Below are 19,359 nucleotides of genomic sequence, written 5' to 3' on the forward strand. Positions count from 1 at the left end.
TAATGCCTTCCTCAGAACTGGGTATAGCTCTAGAATTTCTTTAGTAAGAAAACAATTGAATTCTTCTTTTCTTCAAAGGGCTCATCATTTTGTTATCATTCAAGGTGTGTTAATGCCTTCCTCATGTCCTTATATTTTTTCTTTAGATGTAATAACTGTTGTGTGTGGTTTGGATATATATTACTTCTCAGTTTTAAATTTTTAAGTAACTGTATTACTCAGGTGACTAGGCACACTGACCCCTATCCAAGCCAGCAACTATTTTTTGGCCAATCCTTTCTAAACAAGATTTGTTTTAGTTCACTTCCAAAATAGCTTTTTTGCTTTTTTGGGGGGGATGTAAAATAGCTTTTTGATTTGCATTATAAGTCTAAAGGATATTTTTTCTATTTTGTATCTAAATGGTAGGATTTTTAATTTTTAGCAGCCAAATAGACATGATAGAAAAAGAGGAAAGGGCAAAAAGATGAGAAACTGACCTAATTAAAAACAAACAAACAACTAATACCTAAACCATCAAATTTCACTTGTTTTAAGCTCCACTCATAAAACTAAGTAGTTATGGGAATGTTATCTACCTCTCTTTAAAGCCAGAACACCAGTTCTCTTTCAGAATGAGTTTGTCTTCTCTTCAATATAATAAATAAGACTTCATTCTTTCTGAATAGTTTTCTTTTGATTGTCCTTTGAATGCTGAGTTGAATGGTGTGGTATTTATAGTATCCAAAATCAGGGAAGCAGCAGAAAGAAAAACTTATGTATTAGAAAGATCTGCAAGGATAGGGGATGAAAAATTATGATACAATGTGATTCATCTTTAAGAAGAAAAAAATGAATAGCTTGGAAAAGCCTCTCCAGAGCTGTACCCACAGAGTACTATCTCTTATTATCTTTTCTTATTAGAAAATAGTTAATGCTGTTTTAAAGAACTTAATAGATTTGCTAAATAAGCCTATTAGACAAATTTCTAAAATAGTACTGATGATGATTTAGATTTGATGCTCTTTGAATCCATTCTAGTAAATTCAGTCTAAGATTTCTTTAGTTCAAAATATTGTTGCTTAAGGCGTTAAGTATTAAAATTCAGATCTCAAAATTGATCACATGCCAGTTTACAATGTGTTGTAAATGAGCATAGATGTTAATGTATTTAGTGTCACCATGACTTTTTTGACATACTTTCTACAGCATTAATAATAAGGGCTTTTGTGGGGTGGTCTGGGAAGGGGTGGCTAATTTTTTTTTAGCATGGCACTTTTTCAAACATTTTTCATGTGCTTAGGTACATCCAAGCAGAAGTCAAGTTCCCTGCAGGTAGCAGATCAGGATCTACTGCCGTCTTTTCACCCCTACCAACCTTTGGAATGCATAGTAGAGGAGACTGAAGGCAAGCTAAATGAACTGGGTCAAAGGATTAGTGCTATTGAAAAAGCACAACTGAAATCGTTGGAGTTAATTCAAGGTGAACCTCTGAACAAAGATAAGATAGAAGAACTTAAAAAGAATAGAGAAGAACAAGTCCAGAAGAAAAAGAAAATTCTGAAGGAACTACAGAAAGTGGAAAGGCAATTGCAAATGAAAACACAGCAGCAGTTTACCAAAGAATACTTGGAGACCAAAGGTCAGACAGACACATCACTAGCACAGCAACAGTGTCCTCACAGAAGTGTCTTTCCAGAAGGGGAAGAAGATGATAGTATCCCAGAGGGTAATTTTTCAGTGTTACCTGAGGTTGATGCAGTCTTAGCTAAGCAGGAAGATGATGATAATGAACAACAGTCTCCACCACCTGCAGAACAAATTGATTTTGTCCCTGTCCAGCCTTTACCACCTTCACAGTGTGACTTTTCTGGTGACTTAGGTTATAATGGGACAGATTCTCTTGAACTTCAGAAAGCATTAGGTAATCAGCAGAATGTAGGACAACAACAGATTGCTGGACATGGGCAGGGATTGTTAGTTCAAGAACCAGATGGACTAATGGTTGCAACTCCAGCACAGACGCTTACCGACACTCTTGATGACCTGATAGCAGGTGGGTTAAGAAATCTATCTATATTTTTATATATATGCACATATATAAAATTTTTGTTTTAACTTGTATGCTCAGCTTCTTTACACACACCCTCCAAAAATACATATCATGATGTTTTTCAATTTGGAAGTGTCTTATGTGTAATTACTCATTTCCTTGTGTATTTTTGGGAGGGAATATTATTAAGCCTTAATAGCACTAAAATACAAGATTTTCCTATTTTTTTCCTCTCCTGTCACTTTGCAAAAATGAAGAAGTAAACATTGTTAAGTTACTTTATTGGAAACCTCTGGTATATCATCAACTTTAATAACTTCCTTACTTGTTTGTGTGATATCTTAGTTCACAAGGAGTGAGCCGTGTTTTAAAAAGAAATAATGGACTCTTCCATATTCCTTATGGAAGTTACCATATGTTTATCCATCTGTTACTTTACTGTACTATTTATTTTTTATGTTTGGAGTACATAATGTAACACAATCTTTAGTTACATTTGCTTTTAATTTTGTTGACATAAGTTATGGTGAGCTTTGCTATTTACAAAATTAAAGTATTGAAGAGTAGTCACAGTGTAATGGGTTGAAGACTTGAGTCTAAACCTGCGTTAGCTATTTTGATGAAAATACCCCAGAACTTATATGAAAGGGCTCACAGTCTACACTTATTATTCTCTGTTTAATTGTTATCTGGGAAAGTTTTAATTAAGCAAATTAGACAAGCTTACTTTGCTTTTCATTGTCTTCCTAGCAAAGGGGGAAACAGTACAATTAATTGCTTCCCTTCCTAAAGATAGTTAATGAAAGGATCCTCTGAAAGAGCTAACTTGGCTTCCGGTAGTACAATAGGGTCAATTCAGGAATTAAAACCCAGATCAAATAGTACTGAAAAGCATGCTAGATATTGGTAGCTTGATTCCAACATTTTCCCCTTTCTGTCATTTATTTTTGTTCTTCTCACACCTCCTATTCCCTAACTCTAGTTTTACCTTCTGTTTCCTTCTGAGATCAGCCCTTCTTAATCTTGAGTGGCATTACCAAAATGTGATTCTTTAAATTAGAAATTTTTCACTTTTGAGCATGAGTTATTGGCAAGCAGTTAGTTATGTTTAGGAATGTCTATAGTATTTTCTTATGATACCCTTGAATTACATGCATCACCCTACAAATGAGCAATAGCTTTGTCTTTTGAAGGAATTAAAAAACAGTGAAAGTCTTCCAGTTATTGTAGTTTATGGTTTAATGATCCTCAGCCTTTACTTGTTGTATGATTTCAACCCACCTCTCAAATCTGTTGTAAATTTTAGTGGTTAATATGAATAAATCTCATTGTTAGTTTTGAGCTCTCATTTGGACAAAAACATATCTTGGACTATGAATGAAGTGTGATGATAAAACTCTGGTGACTTGTATAGTACTTCTGAAATAATACCTCTAAAACTGTGGGTTCCACGGTTAGCATTACTTTAAAGAACTATAATTTTCTTGATATATGGGTGCTTCTCTCATTCACAAAGATCGTAACTTCTCTATATGCCTTCACAGATAGTTTTCTTGAGTTACTATATTTGAAAAATCAATTGGTGTAAATAATCATCTTACAATGAACCTCTCTGATCTTAGCGAGGCTGGTCCTCAGGTGACTAAATTTTTCTGTCCACTTTTGAGAAGGGGGGGGGAGGGAAGAAAAATAGAGAGAAGTGGGGAAGAAAGAGGAGATGGGGAGGGGGAGAGGAGTAGGAGAAAAGAGAAAGGAGAGACAGAGAGAGAATGAATTTCCCTAAGTTAGATGTAGTAGAAAAGTACTGGATTCAGAGTCAGAAGACCGAGGGTTAGAATTCTGGTTCTGCTGTTTTTAACTACTGGTGTGACCTTAAATAAATCAGTTAACTTCTCTAGACCTCAGTTTCCTCTTCTAAAAAGTGAGGAGGTTAGGCTAGATGATCTCAGAGGTCCTTTTTAGCTTTATGATTTTTTTAAGGATCTTAGTGCTTAGCTTGCATTTTAAATATCTCACATCAGTAGTCAGTTGTATGCATTGTGGAAGATTTTCTAAAAGGACATGTCAGGTCATCAAATTGATGTTAGCATTTTGGAGTGGTTTTAAAATTAAGAGATCTGTTAAATTAGAATTGAATAAAATTTGGTTTTGGAATAGGGAATTGGAAAATTAACAATCAGGGCTTAAAAAGTAGGTTTACAAAACATTTAAATTCTTGTACATATGCAAATACTTCAGCCATTTTATTAAATGAAATTGATGGTTAGTCATAATTTGGTGTCATCTCTACAGTAAAGTATTAACACTAGTTTTGTAACATCTGCAGTTAACTTCTAAAATTACCTTTATATAAAAAAGTCATTATTGTAGTCATTCAATTTTTATTCCTTAAGGGACAGGAGTGAGAAGACAGCATGACATTCTGATAGAAAGCTATCCTCTGAATCAGGAAGTACTTACTTAGGTTCCAGTCCTGGCTATGTGACTCTGGCAAAGCACTTAGTCTCACAGTGCCGAGGCAACTCTAACACTAAATTGCAGAACAGTTGTGTTTCTGCATTTGTGGAGGAAGTTTCCTCCCTCGAGCTCCCTACACCCATGAAATCAAATTGAACTTATAGTACTTTGAAAACATTATTTTACAAACAGTCTAACTTGTTCTGAAATTTTTTTGTAATTTTGGTGGAAAAAAATTGAAGTCAACAAGACAGGTAATGTTTGATAGGAATCTTCTCACTTTGATGTGTCAACTTTTTCAAGCCAGAATTTTTTAATTTCTAAAACAATTAGAAAGCAATTTAAAGGCATTAATTTTTTAAAAAATTAAATTCCCAATTATAAATTATCCCTCATTGTCTTTAGCATAATAAACACCACTTTCTTAAGTTCATCTTTGTATTTGTAATATGCTACATTTCAATGATTAGTTTACTCAAAGAAGCATTTAGATGGTAAATTCTGAATGTTAATATAGTAATAACTGACCATTAATACAGTACTTTAAATGCATTATCTCATTTGATCAACTAATATAAAAAATTAAAGATAAAAATACCCTTTTTCAAAGGAAAATGATAATTCATTTTATTCAATTCCATGTTCATCATTTTTTATTGCTGTTAAGTCAATTAAATTTAACATCTCAACTTAAGTATTTGACTGCTATAGCCTCCCATTATTTACACCAACCTGCATTAGGGTTTGACATAGACAAGTAGTATTATAGAGGCAAAGACTGTAAATCTTTTAATGGAAAGGATAAATGTAAATAACAAATTAATGAATTTATTTGAAAAAAATTAAGCTAAAGAAAAATTATTGGGTGATTGTAGAATGTTATTTTGAAACAGTAGTATGCATTATTATAGAAGGAAGATTAACTATAAGCAAGAGATATGTTTTGAAATAAACTTAAAAGATATATCATAAAGTAGTCTAGATTTTGTAATTTAAAGGCATTTTGGATAACTTTTAAAAATGTTTTTTATGTAAAGTGGTTTTTTAAGTGTATATCTCATCAATTCATTGATATTCATATTGATCAGCATGGGTGGCACAATATTGGAAGCTAAAAACGTAACTAATGCTGTTTACTTTGGTTTGTGTAAATTTAATACACAGAGATACAACTTGAGACAAATCAGGAATGAATTTTATTTAATTTTTGTTGTACAAAAATAGTATGGCTTTTTAAATGAGAAGCCCCATCCAAGCAAACATTTACCATAATTTATAGGCGAACCACCATTTCAGAACATAACTATAATAAAGCTAGGTTTAATATATTTCATTTCAAGAAGCTTGTCATAAATGTGCTCTCTGTGACTCTGATAATTGTCAAGTATAGATGGATTTGTATTTACATTATGAATATGTTAGTAGATTTGAATGGGTAATACTTTGTCATGGTAGTACTTTAAGGGGAAACTTTTTTGTCCTATATGGCTTACTAAGGTGAATTTCCTTAATTTCATAAAGGATGGAGTCTCTGATATCACTCTTCCCACATTTCTCCCTCTAACACTTTAAAATGTTGAGAAATCCTTTGTTGCTCTTGAATTAGAGATTTAGTATTAATTACTGATAACTTTTAGCTAGGAAAGAGAAAAAAACTTAGGAATCTTATTTGAAGTTTTTACCTTTCTGATAACATTTTCTTGAAATATTTCTTATTATTCCTCATGTATTTTAATGCTTTTTAAGTTTTTTTATACACCTTTGAGACTTTCAGCAAAGATGTTTTAAATTTTTCCTATTGCTAAAGAAAAAATATATCTTAACTAGCACGGTACAAAATGCAGAATGCTATTAAAATGCTAGTCACTTATGTAATCAGAGCTATTGAATGCTCGTATGTATTAATTAATTTAAAAAAAAGAAAAGCTATGGAACATCTCCTGTATAGCTGTAATATTGGTCAAAAAGTCTTAATGTAAGTTTTAAAACATTTCTTCATACTATGGAGAAGTGCAGCTTGAATAAGCAAAATTCCCTAATTATTTTTAAAACCTTATTTAACTATTAATAAAAATATTGTAGATTTATGCAATATCTTATAGTGTTCCAGGACGTTTTAATGTGTGAGATCATTATCAAATTTGGCAATAATTATCAGGTAGAGCAGATATTATCCTCACTATACAAATGATGGCACTAAGAAGTTGTACTAGAAAAGGCGCCTTCATTCTGGAGCACAAATGTCTGCCTACCTTCCAGAAAATAACTGGCATGGAACCTTTTAAATGGTGACAGACTTCCATGTATTTTACACTCTGGTTTAGTTTAGCAGGTGACAGGGAAGCCATTAAGTATTAAAAAGAAATGGATTAGATACTGGATTGATTTGGTTTTTACATAATATAATTATTCAGGGATACCCTAGAATAAATACCCTGTGTTCATTTTTATTAGTTTGATTTTAAGACATGGAGTTCTTTTAGAATAATTTTTAAATGTCTTAAATAATGAAAATCATGACACTTTGCTGATTATGTAAAAACTATTCCAACTTTTGGTTTTTCTTCTAAGTGACACTTTTTTAAAAGAATGAGCCGTAATGAGAATTTACCTGCTTAATACTTGTAATTAAGCAAAATACTATTTTTCAGTCCTCATCACAATCAAGTATATTAAGTGCTTATCATTGCACTTAGGCATCATATTATATAAGCTGTTATCTACAAAGCTGACTGTGGTGAAATGTTTATTTTAAAAATAAATTTGTGGTATACGATATAGTATGACATACTGTTAATTACCCTTCCTTTTAGGAGAGGAATTCAACAATATGAATTTTTTTTTTCAGCTGTGAGTAGCAGAGTGCCCACTGGTTCCAACAGTTCTTCTCACACTACAGAATCCCCTACACCTGAACCCTGTTCACAGACTCCAAGCAATGTGGCTTCCCAGCCAGTGCTCCCTATGTATCCTTCAGTTGACATTGATGCCCATGTAAGTAGATTGTTTAGATTTACCTTGTGTACTGAGATTTCAGTTTGGGAATTAGAATCATAATTACACAAAATTTTGCTCACACAAATGCCCCCTATCTCAATTTGAAAAGTATTTCACATAAGAAATATTTAATCTTTTTACTTCTAAATTTCCTAGACGGAGAGTAATCATGACACTGCATTAACGCTTGCCTGTGCAGGTGGTCATGAAGAACTTGTGTCGGTATTAATTGCACGAGATGCAAAAATTGAACACAGAGACAAGAAAGGTAAGAAATAAACTCTTGGTAATTAGTATATATTAATATCATAATGAGCAAAGAATATACCTAGATTTTCATCTGAGCAATAATTGGCTGAATAAGTTTTATCTCACTTTTGAAATTAAGGAAAAATATTTTAACCATGAATGTCTGAACTCCTCTGTGGTCCCAATAAGCAGCTTTTCAAAAATTACTATGTACCTAATTTGCAAGCAGTGAAACAAGTTGTAATTTTCCTACTCCTATTAATCCAAAGTAGTAGTACTCAGGAAAGCATCAGTTCTGAGGGTGTAAGTCTTATAATAATTCTTACTGACTTGGAATTACTTTTTTTTTTTTTCAATATATGATGGGTGTTTGTCACTAACAAAGTCAATTTAGTTTATTGTTAAGTGCCTCTCCTAGAGTGATGCTTTATTTTCACTGAATTTTCAGTATAATAAAATAGATGATGGAAAATGCTCAGGAAATAATTACTCTTTTTGTCTTAGGTTTTACCCCACTGATACTAGCAGCAACTGCCGGCCATGTTGGAGTAGTGGAAATTCTTTTAGATAAAGGTGGAGACATAGAAGCACAGTCTGAACGCACCAAGGACACCCCACTTTCACTTGCATGTTCTGGTGGACGTCAAGAGGTAATTATTTTTAGTATTTTACATATGATTTTTACTTTCTTTATAAATATGCATATTTTTGTTATTTTAGCAGCGTGCAATGGAAACTCTTACACATGTTTCTACCTCATTTGCTCTGTTAAAGAATGTGATAAATAGGAAATTTTCATGCTTGTAGGAAATGCTGTATAGTAGAATCCACAGTGTACATCAACTTTTCTCTATGTATGAAACCTAAGCTTCTGGTATTCTTCCAGTTAAGATCATAATATTAAATGTGAAATAATCTTTCAATATTTAACCATTTGAAAAATTAAGAGGGTGACATTTTACTGACATAGTAGTTTGGTGCTTCAAGGCTTTAAATCTATTGGAAACGATTTTTCTGATCTCTAGAGATTTAAGGCCTTTTTTGTTGTATTTCCCTTTAATCAAAATGTCACAGATTTTGATATGAAAGTTCTAGACCCCAGTGTTCATTTTTTCCTGATTGATGAACCCTTACTATAAACTTGATTTCTCTTCATACCTTACTTTACAGGTAGTTGACTTGCTGCTGGCTCGAGGGGCAAATAAAGAACATAGGAATGTGTCAGATTATACACCGTTGAGTCTGGCTGCATCTGGGGGATATGTCAATATCATTAAGATTCTGCTTAATGCTGGGGCAGAAATTAACTCCCGGTAGGAATTGCTCATTCGCAGTAGTCCTGAATATTAATTGTCATCTAAAGTCTATGCCATGTCTCCTAAATATTTGAACACATGGTTTTAGATTATCAGCCAAAAGTCCTCTAACAAAAATGCTTAACATAAACAATAGCACACAGTTTGTTTCTTATTTTGCTGCTTTCAGTGATCCATAATTTCAGTAGTCTCTTTTCTAAGGGAAGGGAGGGGAGTGTAAGTTAACCCTTACCTGGGAGACTCACCATTTGAAATTTTACCAATAACTTTGGAATTAGTAAATAAAACAAAGTTGGTTTTTTTTTCCTTCAACAAAACATTTTCCTCTTGTGTTTTTTGTGCAGGATGTTTTCTGCTTGCTGAGATTTTTTTTTTTTTCTCCTCAGGACTGGGAGTAAACTAGGCATTTCTCCTCTCATGTTGGCTGCCATGAATGGGCATGTTCCTGCAGTGAAGCTGTTGCTTGATATGGGTTCTGATATTAATGCTCAGATAGAGACCAATCGGAACACAGCGCTTACTCTGGCCTGTTTCCAGGGACGAGCAGAGGTAGTCAGTTTGCTTTTGGACCGAAAAGCAAATGTTGAGCATAGAGCAAAGGTAAAATATCATGTCTTCATAACATTTCATGTTGCTTCTCCAAGAGGAGAGTAACCTTAATGTCAGGTTTAATGAAAATTCTTTTAATTGTGCATACAGGTTATAATCACTTTTTGTTTCCTCTAGTAACAGTAAGAATTTGGGCAAAGATATCCTTGGATGAAGAGTAGGTTGGGAATCCTCTTCCCCCAGTTATTTTATATTAAATAGAATTTCTGATTTGGCAGGGAGCTTAAAGGCCATCTAATCCTAGCCCATACCTGAACCTCTACAACATAACCAGCAAGTGGTTAACCAGCTTACCCTTGGAGACTTCCAGTAAGGAAAGTGCTTCGTAAAGCACTTCCACTTCCACTTCCACTGCTTCCTAAAGCAACCCATTTGACTTTTGGATAGTTATTATTGTTTTAGAAATTTTTCCTTATATCAGGCCTAGATATGCCTCTCTCTCTCTCTCTCTCTCTCTCTCTCTCTCTCTCTCTCTCTCTCTCTCTCTCTCTCTCTCTTTTTTTGGATGAGGCCATCAGAGTTAAGTGATTTGCCCAGGTCAAGTGTCTGAGGCTGTATTTGAACTCAGGTCCTCCTGACTTCAAGGCTAGAGCTCTATCCATTGTGCCACCTAGCTGCCCCTAGATATGCCTGTTAACATTTTCTTAAATGCTGGTTCTCCTTTTTCTGAACTTAAAGCTAATACTCATATGTTAGATATGGAAAATGTACCATAGATCAGTCCATGTCCCATTGTCACCATTTGTAGTGTTTTATTAGGAATAGCTGTAAGGTTCATGAAGGCTTGTTACTTCCTTATAGATTTAGCATACTTTACAGCAACTATTATATGTGGTTATTCTACTGCATGTGATTTTCTGTTAATCCTCTATTTTTACCTGAAAGCTTTAAAAACCATTTTCCTTTTATATTATGTGCTTATCACTATACACTGAAGAACAAGAGAGGATTGCATAATAAAACTGTAGACTTTTGTATCACATAATCATGTTAATATATGTAATTTTTAAAATTTTAAAATAGTTACTCCTTGTCCTCCTACTGAACTTTTTTGTTCTATGAATTTAAAATGTGTTTACTGCTTTTTTTTTCCCATGTGGCACTACCTACTAACCTACCATTCTCCCTATCATAGTAACAAATGTATAGCCAAGCAAAGGCATGGCCAAGTTCAAGAATTCATGTCTCATTTTGTACCTCTAGTCCAGTAATTCTCAAACTTTATGGTCTCAGGACAACTTTACATTCTAAAAAATTGTTGAGGATGCCAAAGACTTTTTGTTTATATGGGTTACATCAACCAGTATCTCTCATTAGAAATTAAAACTGATCATTTTTAAAGTATTTATTTAAAAACCAATAATATAAACCCATAATGTGCTAACATAAGTAACATTTTTATGAAAAATAACTTTTCTAAACAAAAGTTAGTGAGGAAAATGCACTATTTTACATAATTTTGCAATTCTTGATAATGTCTGGCTTAATAAAAGGTGAATTCTCACATCTGCTTCGCATTCAATATGTTGTTTTGGTTGAAGTATAAGAAGAAAATCTGGCCTTATAGAGCTGTGTAGTTGGGAAAGGGGGAAAAATTTTAATAAGTAAATCATGTTAGTATTATGAAAATAATTTTGGTGTTCTATTGGTGAAGATATTGGAGTGGTTTCCCATTTCCTTCCCCAGCTCACTTTTTTACAAATGAGAAACTGACAAAAACAGGGTTAAGTGACTCACCCAAAATCATGCAGCTAGTCTGAGGCCAGATTTAAGTTCATGAAAAGAGTCTTCCTAACTCCAGGCCGCACTCTATCCACTGCACCACCTACCTGCCCACAGCATATATGCCTACATATATTATTGTAATCCTCAAATTTAGAAAGCTGATATAAATGTGTGGAATTTTTTTCCTTTAATACCCTAAAGATAAAAGGGTAATCAATTCATCTTTAGCTTTTCTCTCAGGAAGAATATACTTATTATTAGTAGTAAAATCTCAAGCAATATTCTGTTCTTAACAGTACCTGCATTTTGTGTTTAGACTAAAATCAAACATAGCTTAGAATTGACCTGATAATGAGATTCTTGATAGCTCTGTAAATTTTTATTTGGCTCTTAGGAAATAGAAGTTGAATCTCTTAATAATAAGGATTTCTTTACTCATAACTTTCAAGTACTTCATTCTCTAAGCACAAAAAAAGGGAGCAACTAATGTGGAAGTATATTTTGAATAACTTCATATGTATGATGGGTATCATTTCTTGCCTTCTCAATGGAAGGGAGAGGGGGTAGATGGAGAGAGGATTTGGAACAAAAAATAAAAATAACTATTTAAAAAAGAAAATGGAGTAGAGATGCACCCAAATAATCACCATGTTTGTGGGTCATTTCATGTTAGGAAAGTATAAGGTTTAACTGATGCCATTAAGTGAAATCTTTTTTTTTTCTTGAGCTGTATTTCCATGGTTAGATTTCCTAGAACTTGAACTAAGTTATTGAACTAGGTTAGTTTGGTGTTCAGTTCAAGAAATTTAGTTAATGTAGTACCCTTACCTGTAGTTGGTGTTTTAAAAATACTTGTTGAATTGTACCTGTGCTGTAGTGCACTGTTCTAATAATTAGCATTGTTCACTTAAAATATAATTTGTGCCCTCAGCTTACAACTGAGAAGACAAGAAACTCAATACTACTTAGGCTTTGCAGTCACCAAAGAGAGATGATTATTTTCTAGTATCCTTGATCATGTGCCCTAGGTAAAATTCAGAATCTTTTGGAAATGTTATTTGGTAGGGAAATGCCTTTCCAAGAGCATTATTATGACTACAAATATGTAGACTTGAAGCATTGACTTTACTTTGTCATCAGGTTTGATCACAGTCATCCAAGTTTGAGTGAACTAAAATGTTCTCTAATGTATTGGTGTTGTATCCAGGATGAATCATGCTTAACTTAATCACTAGAACTAAAACTTTCTTATCACTTGACTTTTTCAGCATTTAAAAAAAATAAAATAAAAGGTAAACCATACTGGCTTATGCTAACATAACATTTTTTTCTTTACTCAGACTGGCCTTACCCCTTTGATGGAAGCAGCTTCAGGAGGGTATGCAGAAGTTGGAAGAGTTCTCCTTGATAAAGGAGCAGATGTCAATGCTCCTCCTGTACCTTCTTCACGAGATACAGCTTTAACAATAGCAGCAGACAAAGGCCACTACAAATTCTGCGAGCTACTTATTAATAGGTGAAGTCAGGTGTTGTTTTGTTTTGTTTTGTTTTTGGTGAGGCAGTTGAGGTTTAGTGACTTGCTCAGGGTCACACAGCTAGTAAGTATTGTGTCTGAGGTCAGATTTGAACTCAGGTCCTCCTGACCCTGGGGCCGGTGCTCTATCCACTGTGTCACCTACCTACCCCATGAAGTCAGATTTTATCGACGTATGAATAATCTTGTTTCTCTTTTGCTAAGCCTCTTAATGCTACTTACAGTGTTTATATTTTGCCAATTTTTTTAAGCAAGGAAGGCTGTTTCCAAATCACATGATAGTATCTGATAGAAGGTGTTGGAGAACACTAGAAAAATTTAATTATTTTTTAAGCCGAGCATATATCTATATTAAATATACTCTGATTTTTATAGGGGAGCCCATATTGATGTTCGTAACAAGAAAGGAAACACACCACTCTGGCTGGCAGCAAATGGTGGTCACTTTGATGTGGTGCAGTTGCTTGTGCAAGCAGGTGCTGATGTGGATGCTGCAGATAATCGGAAGATTACACCTCTTATGTCAGCATTTCGCAAGGTGATTTGTTGTGAAAAACTAGATTTTATGGCAAACTTATTGATCAGAGGTTGCCAAAGTGGGCAGTACCGCCCCCTAGGGGCCTCTGGAATGATCCAGGAGGACTATAGTAGCCTTGAGTGCAATTAAGGAAAGAAGAGAAGAAAATTTTGAAAAACCATTTGTACATGTTTCATCTATTGTGTAACAGTTAAAGTTGTAATGATTACATTATTTTCCAAATAAACACACAGAGTGCAAGTTATAACCAATTGTGATCAAGTCCACTTAACAAGCAGGTGTTGGCAGGCAATCATGTCACGCATTGTTGGGAAGTCTAACATGCATGAATATGTGCATATAATGACTTGTTTACAGTACTATACTATATGGTTACATGATGTAGTATTGTGTCATAAAAATCTGAATGCTGGAAAAATAAACTTAAAATAAATTATTAAATTTAAGATGCATCACATTTTTTTGAAATTATGCAAATTTTAAAAAAAGTTAAAGATTTCCAGGGAGGTACTGCATAATTTTTTTCTTAAAGGAGACGGTAGGCCAAATAAGTTTGGATTAGAGCCACTGTGGTGAAGTAAAAGAAGTTGAGCCATAAGACTTGAATTTGAATCCTTGTTCTGATGCCTATTAGCTATGTGAGTGTACATGTCACTTAATCTCTCTGGGGCCCAGTTTCTTCATCTGTAAAATTTGAGTATTGGACCAGATGATCTCTTCAGTCCTTAAAGTTCCAAATTCAGTGAGACTAAATGCAAAGTACCTGAAAGAAAAATTGCTCCTGAAGCATGAATATTCTCAGCATAAGTTACTACTTTTTATAACATTTAGAAAATAACTAAAAACCAGCTGTAACTGGTCATGTTATAATGTTGCCATATGGAAGAAATCATATCTAAGAAAAAATATTATTTGTTAGTAGATGAGCTTTATTAAGTTGATGGAGGTGGGGTAGGAGAGAGGAGAAAAAAGTAGCTATTACATATGAGAACTCCTCCACCTCATTTAATGAAACTCAGTTTCTTGTTACATTTTGATAAATAGACAGTATACACAGGTTGCCTTTGCAACATGTTTTCTCTACAAGCTATTTTGTAAATTGACTTTAATAGCAAGATAGCTTTTATTTGTTCATATAGAGCAACTTTTACTACAAGAAGGAAAGGAAATGTTACTTCTGAAATAGCTTTAAAGAAATCATGTTTGTCAGCCATGTATTAAATACAGATAATTGCATTATATCTCTCAGTATTCTTAGTAAATTTGTTTTCAAATATTCCTTCAAATACTATATATACCTTTATTGGAAATTTTATTTGAAACAGAAAAATAAAGTTTTAAGAAAATTTTTGATTACTTCCCAGAGTAAGCCTATAGTTGCTCTTGCTAAAAAGAAATAGATTAACAGTTTAAATTCACAAGGATTTAACTTATTTTATTTATTCTAGATAACATTGTTTCTTACAAGAATCTATTTCTATTTTCATTTGGTTATAAGTTGATATTTGAAAGCAGGAAAAATTACCCTAGTCCACGAAACATCTTCTCTCTATAAATAGGAAGCTGTAGTTGTCTTTTCTCTATAAGTAGGAAACTTTTAATTTTCTAATCTCATTTTCAAATGGATAGTTATTCTCTGTAGCTAATTACCACTAATTTTCATTCACTTATAAATTTTTATGCACTTAGGCAAAAGTTGAATAAATTTTCATGTGTACTTTCTCCATAGGGCCATGTAAAAGTTGTGCAGTATTTGGTGAAAGAAGTCAATCAATTTCCTTCTGATATTGAATGCATGAGATACATAGCAACTATCACTGATAAGGTAAGTGTAATATGACTTTGAAACATTGTTCCCCTGTAGAAGTGTTACACTATGGTAAAGTGAGATTCTGTTTTTATTGGCAAATCATCTTTTTAAAAAGGTTTGTTGATGCATTTTATCTCAAACATGAAAATCACTTCCCAATAATAACTCTCCAAAAACCTTTTCTTATTTACTGCTCCCCCCCCCAAAAAAAGGCAAAACCATCTCATAGAACAGTTGTAACTGGCAGATTGAGTGGTATCCTGTGCGTATTGTATACCACCACTCTGCTAAGAGAGAGGAAAGTGTTGCAAGTCAACATTGTCACTGAAATTTATCTAAATTCTGTTGTCTTTTTGTACTGTCTTCATTTACATTATTATAGTATTTGTGCATATATTCTCTTTGTTGGTTTTTTTTGCATCAGTTCATATGAGTTTTTTTATGTTAACTTGAACTTATATTAATTGTTTATTATAATGAAGTAGTATCCTGTTACATTCACATACCAATATTAAGCCTTTTCCCTTGACCTTTCTCTTTTAATTGGCTCATTTGTAAGTTACAGATAACTGTTTTTGGTAAAGTATTTTGAGATATTTTTCCTCTGTAAGATATATTATAATGACCGTGTCATCTGGTCTGTTATTCTGTTCTATATGTAGTACTGCTAACTCAGTTATAGCCAGAGGGGATAGAGAAATGGCCGCCAACTTATGAAAATGTGAATTCAAGTCCTGAATCAGAAACAGCATCTGACCATTGGCTAGTTGCATAACCTGTCAGTACTGTAGACCAGAGGTGTCAAACAAGATGCACATAATGCAGCCTGAATTAACCTGTAATTGGGAAATATTTGACCTAATTATTAAATAAATAACATTACATTTTAAAGATAAGTCAATATATACCCCACAGGGATCCAATTTATGGCCCCCATTTCTCTTTTAGTTTGACACCTCTGCTCTATGGGGTGTTTTTCTAAAGATCTCTCTAAAACTGTACATTATAGAGCAGTTGTCAGCCTGCCTTCAGAGAGAAAGTTTCATCATGAGTTCCCTACACTAATTAGTTTAAACAGGTAAGATATGGAGAATTATTAAATATGATACCTTTTCTGAGATGACTTAAACTTATCCCGAAATAGTTCTGTTTCTTAAATGTACCTAATATTGTAACCTAGAAGTGTACTTCAAAGCTTTTGGCTTTCATGTAACATTCCAAACAGATTGTGATGGGTCATAAAACCAGAAGTTAAAGGTCCTCGCCCTTTGTGGCTTTGTTATGCCTCCAGAGTGGGCAAGATGAACCTACAGCAAAGAGAGCCCGCATCCTTCTTGTTCTCTGCTGCATTGCCTGGGCTGTTGGGAAACTTCTGTATTTGAAAATCATTACATTTCATAGTGCTAAAATATGTTTATACAATTGCTTTGAAAAGTAAGATATTAAAGTCACATATTTCAAGTTAATAAAACACTTATTTGCTCCTTATTTTGAAGAAAGACTGCTTAATAGCCTAAGCTTTTCTCTCTGGACCCCATGCATAACTGTTCTGTAGGTTTTATTTGGGCTATTCCACAATTATTTAGTCTCTTTTTCCACCCTAGGAACTGTTGAAAAAATGTCACCAGTGTGTTGAGACAATTGTGAAAGCTAAAGACCAGCAAGCTGCTGAAGCAAATAAGAATGCAAGTATCCTGTTGAAGGAGCTTGATCTAGAAAAGGTAAACAGGGAAACAGTGATGCAATTTGGGACAGCACTGCCTTATATAAGTAATGCTACATTCTAAGAATATGCTCTAAAGGAATTTATTGCTGTATTATCACCCACATGGTTTTGGGAAATGTTTTGACATGTAGTACTTAACAAGTAATTTAAGATCTAATAAAGCTAAAGATTTCACCTTTTTGAGCAAGCAACACATTTGCCAAATGGTACTCCTAGATCAGTAGTTTTAATATTTAGTCTGAATAATAATTTAGTGAAAAGTTAGTAATTTGCGGTTTGCTATAAGAGCTAAATTATAAAGTGATCTCTTAAATTTTTTTTTGTTTAAGGGTATTAGATTCATATTAAAAGGATCAACTGGCTTGTCTTATAATTCGGATTTATGACATCAATTCTATATATTACTGTTTTTATTTTTATCATTAACAAAGCATTGAAATGCCTTTTGAGTGTACCCACATTCTAATCCAGCTCATGTTCCTTGTAGGTAAATAAGAATTTCAAAGACTATTGAAATGCTCATGTTAATATTATTAATCAATCAGAATCTTAATGAGTGATAGACTGTAATTGTTAAACTTGTTGTAATTTGCAATGAAATACTTCCATCCTTGATCCAGTTAGTTTGTTGTGTATGGTATATACAGTCTTGTATACTCATTTTTTTTGTTCTCCAGCTTTCCCAGAAGTTTTTATTGAATATTGGTTCTCTTCCCTAGTGAAATGTGTGTTTATCAGACACATAACTTTTGTATATATGCAGTGGATTCTGTTTCTGAGTTCTCTGCTCTATTAATTTATTTTGATATTCTTTTTCTGGTATATGACACTAGTTAAAGTTATTGCTTTCTATAGTACATTTTGAGATGTGGTAGTGCTTATCTTAATTTTCTTTTTGCTTTTTTATATTCTTACCCATCATTTTTCTATATAAATGTTACAACTACTTTAAATTAGTGTTAAAGTTAATTTATAATTTTGCTAAATATTTGTTGAAGTGCCAGTATTTCCCAAACTATATTTGCTTGATTTAACTATGAGTGGACTGTATCCCACTGTTTGTTATCTTCATCCTTGATTTCAGTCTAAATCATTTTGAGGTTGTTTTTATATAGGTATAAGTCTATTATATGTCTTAATAGTGCTCAAGTATTTTATTTATTTTGTTATTGTAAAGGTTATTTCCCATTCCATCAGTTTTTTTTTAGTTCTTATTGGTAGTATGTAGGAACACAGATTATATTTGTGGGTTTATCTTGTATACAGCTACTTTACTAAGGTAATTTGTTGCCTTCATTTTTTGTTTACTTTCTTAGATTTTTTTTAGGCAATAATCATGTCATCGGCAAATAAAGAAATTTCGATTTCTTCAATACAGATGCTTATTCCTTCACTTTCTTTTTCAACTTATTGCTATTTGCTAAGATTCCTAAAACTGATAAATAGACATGGCAAGAGTGAATATCCTTGTTTTAAACAACTTTTTAATGAGTATGCTTTTAATGAGTTTCCATTATATATAATAAATATGTATGAGATAATATGATATGCACTTTGTAACCCTTTAGCATTATATAAATGTTGTGATTATAATCATTATTATTGTTATTTTGGCTTTAAATTAAATATATGCTTTTTGTGAGCAGGGACTGTGTGGTTTTTGTCTCTGTCTCCAGTGCCTAGCAAATAATAGATGCTTAATAAATACTTGTTTTAATGAACTTTTTTTTTAAGTAGTAGGGGTATGGGGATGGAACTTTGCATATAATACTCAGACTTTTTCAACATGTTTCTTACTTTTGCTAGCCTTTTTCCCCCCTTTCTCACTGTTTATTACAAGGGAGAAGAATGACAGTGATTTACTGGAAAAAGTAGGTGAAGTAAAAATAAAAAACATGAATATTTGTTAAAGAAAAAGCAGTAGTTAACATTTATACAGTGCTTTATGTTTTGCAAAGCAACATTACATATATGATTTTATCTTGAGTTAGAGGCCTTTATTTTGCTCATTTTAAAGACAAGTTAAATGAGCCTGGCAGAGAGTAAGTGTGAAATGATGAATGAATGTTTGAGATAGGATTTGACCTTTGGTCTTTTTGACCTCTCCCCAAGTCTGCCATTCTATTCACTATACCACTTAGCTGCCTATAAGAAGAAAAAAAGAGAAAAACATTTTGTCTTTATGGAAAAGATCCTTCTGTAGTTAAAAAATAAGCATGAATGAGGGCTGTACTTTTTTGAAGACTTTCTCAGAAGAAATGATCATTTAGCCTTTATGTTTTTATTTTTTTCTCCTTTTTGATAAACTTAATTTTTTTTAACTGATATTAGACATTTTAATTTCTTACTTTGCTATCTGAAGTAGA

General features: G+C 33.0%; 1 protein-coding gene across 9 annotated transcripts in view; it reads left to right on the top strand.

Annotated features, from left to right (window-relative positions):
* Positions 1–19,359, top strand: part of ANKHD1 (ankyrin repeat and KH domain containing 1) — a 122,840-nt gene that overhangs the window by 80,855 nt on the left and 22,626 nt on the right. For 7 of the 9 annotated variants that reach the window (XM_078150480.1, XM_078150481.1, XM_021005213.2 and 4 more), the window contains 10 exons: positions 1,283–2,035; positions 7,338–7,483; positions 7,643–7,754; positions 8,240–8,385; positions 8,906–9,048; positions 9,438–9,651; positions 12,726–12,901; positions 13,295–13,457; positions 15,187–15,282; positions 16,872–16,988. In XM_078150480.1, the coding sequence (XP_078006606.1) occupies positions 1,283–2,035; positions 7,338–7,483; positions 7,643–7,754; positions 8,240–8,385; positions 8,906–9,048; positions 9,438–9,651; positions 12,726–12,901; positions 13,295–13,457; positions 15,187–15,282; positions 16,872–16,988 (2,066 nt within the window). The remainder of the gene's footprint in view (positions 1–1,282; positions 2,036–7,337; positions 7,484–7,642; positions 7,755–8,239; positions 8,386–8,905; positions 9,049–9,437; positions 9,652–12,725; positions 12,902–13,294; positions 13,458–15,186; positions 15,283–16,871; positions 16,989–19,359) is intronic. The other 2 variants (XM_078150482.1, XM_021005216.2) reach the window with 1 other exon arrangement.

The sequence above is a fragment of the Phascolarctos cinereus genome, unplaced genomic scaffold (assembly GCF_003287225.1).
Source record: "Phascolarctos cinereus isolate Bilbo 61053 unplaced genomic scaffold, phaCin_HiC Scaffold_2;HRSCAF=192, whole genome shotgun sequence".
NCBI lineage: Eukaryota > Metazoa > Chordata > Mammalia > Diprotodontia > Phascolarctidae > Phascolarctos > Phascolarctos cinereus.